Source organism: Carassius auratus, chromosome 10, assembly GCF_003368295.1.
Source record: "Carassius auratus strain Wakin chromosome 10, ASM336829v1, whole genome shotgun sequence".
Taxonomy (NCBI): domain Eukaryota; kingdom Metazoa; phylum Chordata; class Actinopteri; order Cypriniformes; family Cyprinidae; genus Carassius; species Carassius auratus.
In genome coordinates, this window is record NC_039252.1 from 16,291,583 (window position 1) to 16,299,729 (window position 8,147).

The following is an 8,147-nucleotide window of genomic DNA, read 5'->3' on the forward strand; positions in this document are numbered from 1 at the left end:
TAAAAAAAACATGGTCCTCTATGATGTGTTGGACCCTATAGGCTTCAACACTGATTCTACAGCTATAAATAATGAAACCACACGCAGAACATTGACATCAGCACTGAACACGGACAGACGTGACACACTGAGCCAGGAATACATTTTAGCAGATGTCATATAGCTTAGAAGAATAATCAAGGTAATTTGCTGAAATACAAGCCACAATAACATTGACATTTTTCCAATGACAAATCATTTTTGGTAACAATGTGTTATTCATTTAATGAAAATGTATTTATTTACATTATTAATATAATTTTTTTTAAATACATGTTGAATAATTTATGTGAATTAATAATTTTGTAATTTAATGTCATTTAAACCATTTAATACAAATTGAATAATTTATAATTCAATACTTTTTCTAAAGCCAGATATTGTTTCTTTTGTAAACAGGTATTCACTGCAGGTTTAAGTATGTCACAGGTAAATGAAACCACAACTTCTGTAACTGAGTTTTTCATTGTGGGTTTCCCTGGACTCCAGCCCAAATACTACAACCTGATAGGAGCGCTTTTATTCATCATTTACATCGCTGTAATTACTGGAAACTCTCTCATTGTGGTCTTGTTTGTGACTGAACGCAGCCTTCATAAGCCCATGTATATTATCATGCTGAGTTTGTCCTTGTCTGATATTGGTTTCTGCACAGTAGCTCTGCCAAAAGTCATTTCTCGCTATTGGTTTAATGACGGTTATATTGGCTTCTATATTTGTCTGTTTCAAAGGCAACTGATTCACTATTTTGGTACCTTGAACTCCCTAATTATGATGAACATGGCACTTGATCGGTTCTTGGCGATCTGTTACCCGCTAAGATACCCTGTTCTAATGACTAACCGTACTATGAGGCTTCTAATAGGGTTTTCTTGGGTTACTGCAGTGATTGCTCCAACCATTAGCTTAATACAGACAGTGAAGCTGCCATTCTGTGGGCCAAACAGGATCGCTCATTGTTTCTGTGATGGTTCATCTATAAACCAGCTGGCCTGTGCTGATGCAACCATCACAAACCTCAATGCATATGCTGTAGCAATGTTTGTGCTTCTTGTTCCATTCTCTTTCATCATATTTTCTTATTTAAGTATCCTGGTGTCTGTGCTTCGAATAGCAAATGCACAGGGCCGAATTAAAGCCTTTTCTACCTGTGCCACACAGCTGACTATCATTACCATCTATTACGTGCCCCGCTTCGTGGTTTATAGCACTTCTAACATCCCAAATGTTAAGCTGCTCAACAGCAGTCAGAAGATCAGCCTGGTCATGTTCTACAGTCTGCTTCCACCTTAAGTGAACCCCTTCATCTACTGCATCAGGATCAAAGAAATCAGACAGTTCTTTATCAAATGGTCTGTCTACATTATCAGGAACAGTCAAAAGTCAAAAGTCAATAAGTTAACTACTCCAAAATGAAATGATGTACATGTCAAATTTTATCATTTTATGAAACTAATGTACATTATTGTTTTAATTGCTTTACATTAATATAAATAACTTTTTGTTGATATATATATATATATATATATATATTTGTTAATCATTACAGCTTTTTACATAAATGTAAAAGGCTGAGTGCATCTTACAGGGGGTGATTAGCCCTTAATGTTAATAAAAGAAAAAAAGCTTAGAAGAATGAATTGGAAAAAACATTTTCACTCTCCAAAGATATTTAATCATATCATGTACTGCTGTTTGACATGCTATATTCCATGTAAAATATATATGTGTTTTTCTAGAAAAGAAATTGCTTCAGATTTGAATTATAAATAAATCATGAATACCCCCCAAATGTGCCCACTCTGGATTCAGGAAAGCTTGAATTAAACAATTTTTCTTTTTTATTTCTTGACAGGCACAGCTTGTGTACATTTTCCTGCATGCTCTATGACTGTAGTGTTTTTCTTGCTTGTTTCATTGTGTTCCTTTAGATCACTAATACCTGTTACTACTTTATTTATGCATCTAATTTTTCAGTTACAGAACTTTTTACCATTTTTTTTTACCTATTTCTATAAAAGTCCATGCCAAGTCAAACTATGTGATTATTTACTCACTCTTTGGTCAACAATGACCTTTGATTCATAATTTTTAATCATAATTTGATTCTTAACACGTTCAGTTTAAGAAACAGTGGCAGCACTGGTGTTGTATGAAGGCCTTGGCTTTTGTGCTCATCAGGTTACAATGGTTTCTGACCAAATACTATGTATAGTTTCCCACTACAGGACACTTGTCAGAAAATCCTCTAAAAAAATGAGAATCCTTCAGTCAGATACATATTTGTGGACATTTTTAGACATTCACCTACAAATATAATACAAATTTGTATATACATATTAACATCAGCCTCAAAAAAAGAACCCAGCGTTACATGAACAGTGGATGCAGTTTGTTTTTCCGGGGCAGCAACGGAGTTTATCAAGTGTGTGTTCTGGTCATTTGAGTGACGAATGTTTAATAAACAAGGCCCAAATCGATGCTGGATTTGTACATCGTTTGCTATTAAAACATGGAGCCATCCCTGTGATAAAATTGCCCATTCATGTAAGTTCAATTGCATCAGATTTCTGTATTTTGTTGGAAATTAGCATCATCTGTATTATAGCTCCGGAAAGAATTTTTCATTTATAAATATGATTAAAACTAAAGACTTTTTGGATATATGAAGGATGCAGTACTACTCTATAGGTACTCAAGATTAACATGAGATTAGGTGAAACTGTGTGTGTTATGTACCCTTTAACGTTCTTGTAGCTGCACAAACAAATGGCATTTCAGCCCACCAAAATGGACAGGGCTGACTGTCAATATAAGTCGGTGCCAAATACCATTTCATCAGAATTTTCTCCTTTAATGTAAAGATCATCTCCTCGCTGAACTCTGAAAAAGAAAGAAGTAGCTTGCTTACTTGCCGAAGAAGAGCACCGGCAGCAAACAGACACTCCTTCAGCACTTCTCTCCTGCGGCCATCCGTTGAACACAAAGAACAAATATCTTTTCCTAGGATACTAGGAGCAAATTTCAGCAGCACTGCTTCAAATGTCAAGTCACGAGTGTGCCATGCAAGTGTGTTGAGTGACAGTGAGTATGTTGAGTGTTGAGTCAATACCGTGCACCCATCCAAGCCTTGCAAAACCACCTCGGCCCTAGCGGGGCTATGTGCTACAAAGGCAATTGCGCAGATGTGGCAGGACTGAATCCAGTGCCTCCTCCCCATTTTGTTACAATGGCTTTTATCCTTTCTATTCAGTTCACGATTGGCTCGTGGTGTTCTTGGTGGCCAATCATGTCAGGAGAAGGAGGTTATGGATTGAACGTACCCCCTAACAGTGCGTGACACTGGAGGCTCGTGTTGTTTGGGTTCACCCAGTTTGTGGTGGTGTCGCAGGTATGTAGAGGTCTTTTGCAAATGTACTGTTGCTAGGTTGCTTGTGGTTTATGTGGGATTTCGATTGTTAATAGAATTCGTTGCTGTGTTGCCGCTACCCAATTTTCCATTGGATTGAATGGAATAATGTGTTACTTTTGCTGACTAGCGCACTGCACATAGCCTGCGAGATTGGTGTGTCAGCATGCTGTTGATCAGGTAAATGTTCTCCATTGCTCAGGTAAGTGAATTTTCTTTGGCCCTGATGAGTTTCATGGCCAAGGTAGAAGAATGGAAGAATGTATTCAGTTTAATGAATACATTCTCGATGGTGCTTAATGCCGTGTACTAAATCAGATGGTGTGGTGGCAGCCTATGGCCACCTTGCTGGAGGTCAGAAGGGAGCCCATGCAGTGGGAAACGAGAGGGGTTGCCTGGTGGTATGAGGGGTCGCAGCCACTCTGTTCCCTCTGCTATTGGTGTCCAGTATAGGGTACAGGGTAGTCAGCATGATCCGCCTCAAACCCATCAACAAGAGCAATTACAACAGCTTTCCCAAAATCTTGCACGCTTGCAACGCCCCGACATGTGTGGTCGTTTGTCACATAATGGGCCATTAATATGACGGCATTGCCAACAGCCTGGCCATTTTGCTAGTGAATGTGATGGGGTTCGGGTCTCTTCTCAGTTCCAGTCTTTGGAGCCAGGCCCTCCCTTTGGTGGCCAGGCCCGCCCAATTTCAGCCTCTGAAAACTTGTGCCTACTGTTTTGCAGAGCCACACATTCGGTGGGGCAAGCTTTGGCTCAATAATTGATTTACTAAATTTGACCAAGGTTTCAAAGTTAATGGCCTCCTGTCCGTATGTCAAGGTAATATTGGGACGGGTCAAGGTGCCTTGCTTGGTAGATACTGGGTCGATGGTGACTACTGTCCCTGAGTTTTTTTTTTTTTTTTTTTTTGCAGTATTTTAAACCTTGGGGTCAACAGCGTTTTCACTATTGCCATTGGTTGCAGCTTAAGGTGGCCAATGGCTTAGCCATTACGTATATTGGGTCCTTGGAAAAGTATTTGGTGCTTTGTGGGAAGTTGAAGCTAGTGGCTTGTTCGTACCAGTATTCTGGGGCCACTGTGAACTGCGTTATTATTATATTAAGTTTTAGTATTAGATGTAGGTGTTTATTGGAAGCATAAAATAATCATACTGACCTGTAGGTTATGACCTATATAGCCTATTTACGTTTTTAAAGTTGAGTGCCCTCTAGCGGGCGTGAATAATAATGATAGTGTAGTGGTGCGTCTGTCGTCATGAAATGATGCATGACTGTCAAAATGTTTCACTTCTGATGTTGATTATAGAGATGAAATCAAGTCTGATGCTATTAACTTATTCCTCAATTTTTATAAGGTCTTCGATACTTTAAAACACCAGTCCCTTATTAACTCTTTAGAGACTTTTCGATTTCCTTCAAAGTTCATAAATATTGTTTAAATTTTGTTCAAAGAAATAGATAGTTGTATAATTTAAAATTCACGTACATCACCAAGGTTTCCTATTCCTATTTCCAAGAAGAGATGCATTTCCTCTTCCATGTATAGAAGAATCGTTAGGCTGCTTTTTGCACACCCTTCGGACTATTTGAGTGGAACCGAATGCCTTTCGGACTGTGCAATGCCCCCAGAATTTTCCAGCGATTGATGCAGCGGATATTCAGTGACCAACAGTGTCAATCGTTGCTTCTTTACTTGGGTGACATTGTGGTCTTTTCCGGTTTAGTTAAACAACATCTGGAGAAACTGGGGGCGGTGTTGAGTCGGTTGGAGCAGGAAGAGTTAAAGGTGAAGCTCTTGAAGTGTGCATTTTTCCAGCAGCAGGTACGGTATTTGGGCCATGTAATCTCAAACCAGGGTGTGGCCACGAACCCCAGTAAAATCGAAGTGTTGTCTTCTGTATGGTCCTTTTTAGGATTCACTAGGTACTATAGGCGATTTGTTGAAGGTTTTGCAAAGTTGGCTGCCTCGTTGCATTGGCTAGTGGCAGAGCTGGCCAATGGGGGTCATGAAAAAGGTTTCAAAGGGCGGCCATTCAAGTCTGGTCTAGTGAGTGTCAGGCCAGTTTTGATGCACTTAAGACAAAATTGTCTACTGTTCCAGATTTTGCACTACATTGTTTTAGAGGTTGATGCGAGCTATGGGGGTAGGGGTGCGGTATTGTCACAGGAGCAAGGGGGCCGAGTGAGGCCTTTAGCCTATGCCAGCTGGGGGTGGAGACCTGCAGAAAGGAACATGCAGAACTATAGTTCCATGTAACAGGAGTTTGTGGCCCTTGAATGGGCCATGACAAAAAAAATTTGTGAGTATCTGCTGGGTCACAAATGCACAGTCTATACAGACAACAACCCATTGAATCATTTGGCCTCAGCAAAGTTTGACGCCACAGAGCAGCAGTGGCTAGGCCAACTGGCCTTTATTTGACTATGAAGTCAGATATCGGTCGGAGAGGAGTAATAAAAATGTAGATGTTCTATCTAGGCTGCATTTATCAGATTCCCAAACCATAGAAGCTATAGCCCCAGGCACTACTTTCCCTCAACCAATGCAACAGGTGCTACAGTCCGTACTGACCAGGGTTAACCAATTGGCCATTTCTGCTCTACCAGCTCGTACACCGGCTGAGATTGCTATTTTTCAGCAGGCAGACTCTACCATTCAGGAAGCTTTAGTCTTTTGGAGGCGGGAGGAACGGCCCAGCCCCCAAGAGCACAAACAGGTCTCACCACAGACATTGGCCCTGCTTGAACAGTGGGATCGTTTAGTGGAGTGGGATGGTGTGGTTTACCGTAAGGTCTTCTGTTCAGACGGAGACGGAGAGAAATGGTATGGCAATTGTTGCTGCCCGAGGCCATGCAAAAAGAAGTACTAATTAGGGCTGAACGATATGGACAAAATTTCATATCTCGATTTTCATGCCAAATATCTCGATATCGATACAATACGATATGACTACTTGTTCTTTTGCTAAGCACAACCTGCACAACACATCACTCTGGTTTAAATCGCCTTTTCTGAATCCAAAATACTTCCAAATTAAGGAAGATGATTTATGTTTTGGCACCAAGTCAGATTCTGCACTGCCACCGGCCGCATTATCTCCCACACTCATTTTCTTTCTTTCTAATTTATCCGTCCCTGGAGCGTACGATCAAGTGCATCACATGATCAACTGCTAAATTCAAATGTTAAATTTAGCCAGAAACAGGCGCGCTTAGAGCTGTCATATATCACAACTTTTCAGTGTTTTCAACCACATACTGTTTATTTTAGGTTTCAAGCATATAAATTCACATAAGCACTAAAAAAAATACATTTAGAGTTTGTAAAATACACACTGATGTCTATGGAAGAGGTAATAATAATCCTTTCCATTATAATTCAACACGTTTTATTCATATCAGATACACATTGTGTAAGTAACTTCAATGTTTACTTTATTCTATTCCCAGTTCACCAGCCACTTACTTTTAAGTATTTCGGGAGAAGTGGATGAATTCACGTGTTGAAAACATAGAGGTTGTAAATCCAACAGATCCGATTCTCTGAACTGCATCTGCAGTACAACCTAACATGGCGGTGCCCATCGCGCATACAACTCAACTAACGCGATCGTTATAAAAGTGTTTAAACAACAAAATACTTCCACTTGCATGTATTTGACAATCGGAATATCAGATATTTCATGCCATAGCTAACACATTTGTGAATATTCTGAATAAAAAATGAAAAATGACATAAAAGCAGATCATCATTCATTCAGCGATGTTGCTGCTGCGGTGTGTCACGTGACAAGCAATGACGCGTCACCATGGAAATGCCACCCCCCCCCCCTCTTGTGTGCATGCTGGCTTTAGCAGTGCATTCAAGGGTTCAAGGGGACTCGTAAAACTGATGTTTGTTGTGACTGCCAGAGTTGTATGCAGGGCGAGCGCGGAGAGGGGAAATCTATATCGTCTATATCATTGCTTTTTTCGATAGTAATATCTTGAAAGTTCATATCTAGATATAGATACGATAGCGATATATCGTTCAGCCCTAGTACTAATACAGGCCCATAAGCAGCATGGCCACCAGGGAACCAAAAGGACCCTGGAGCTTTTAAGGCAGCAGTGCTTCTGGCCAGGTATGGCTTTGGATGTGGCACGCTGGTGTCAGTTGTGCGAAAGATGTCAGGTTGCCAAAGAGTTTCATGGGCACTACTGGTGGGGCGACCCAATGAAATCTTGGCAATTGATTTTTCTACTCTAGAGCCAGCTAGGAGTGGGCAGGAGAATGTCTTGATAATGACTGATATTTTTAGCAAGTATACTTTGGCTGTCCCGACAAGTGATCAACAATGCTTGTAGGTGAGTGGTTTTCAAAGTTTGGGATCCCTGGCCGAATTAATTCAGAACACGGCCGCAGTTTTTAAAATGGGATTATTCAGCAGCTTTGTGGTTTTTGGACGGCGTGCTCGAGGTGGTGGGCCCTCTTTGGTGAGTAGTGTGGGTACCTTCACCGTGTGACCATTGCTGCATTGGTGGTGTGGTTGCGCACGCGTGCTGGGGTGGATTGTTTGGATACTCATGCCCAAGCCGCTGGACGCCCACCAGTAAGCCTCACACCCGGTTTTGTGAGTGTGCGTGTGTGAGAGACCCCATGTCAGTACAATGATTCACACACCCTCGTGTGCTATTTATTATTGTG

The 8,147-nt window shown here is 40.9% G+C and overlaps 1 protein-coding gene across 1 annotated transcript; it reads left to right on the plus strand.

Annotated features, from left to right (window-relative positions):
• The first annotated feature begins 459 nt into the window (after positions 1–459).
• LOC113110483 (olfactory receptor 2AT4-like) lies at positions 460–1,332 on the plus strand. Its single transcript, XM_026274658.1, has one exon. The coding sequence runs from the start codon at positions 460–462 to the stop codon at positions 1,330–1,332; it is 873 nt and encodes a 290-aa protein (XP_026130443.1).
• The last annotated feature ends 6,815 nt before the right edge of the window (positions 1,333–8,147 follow it).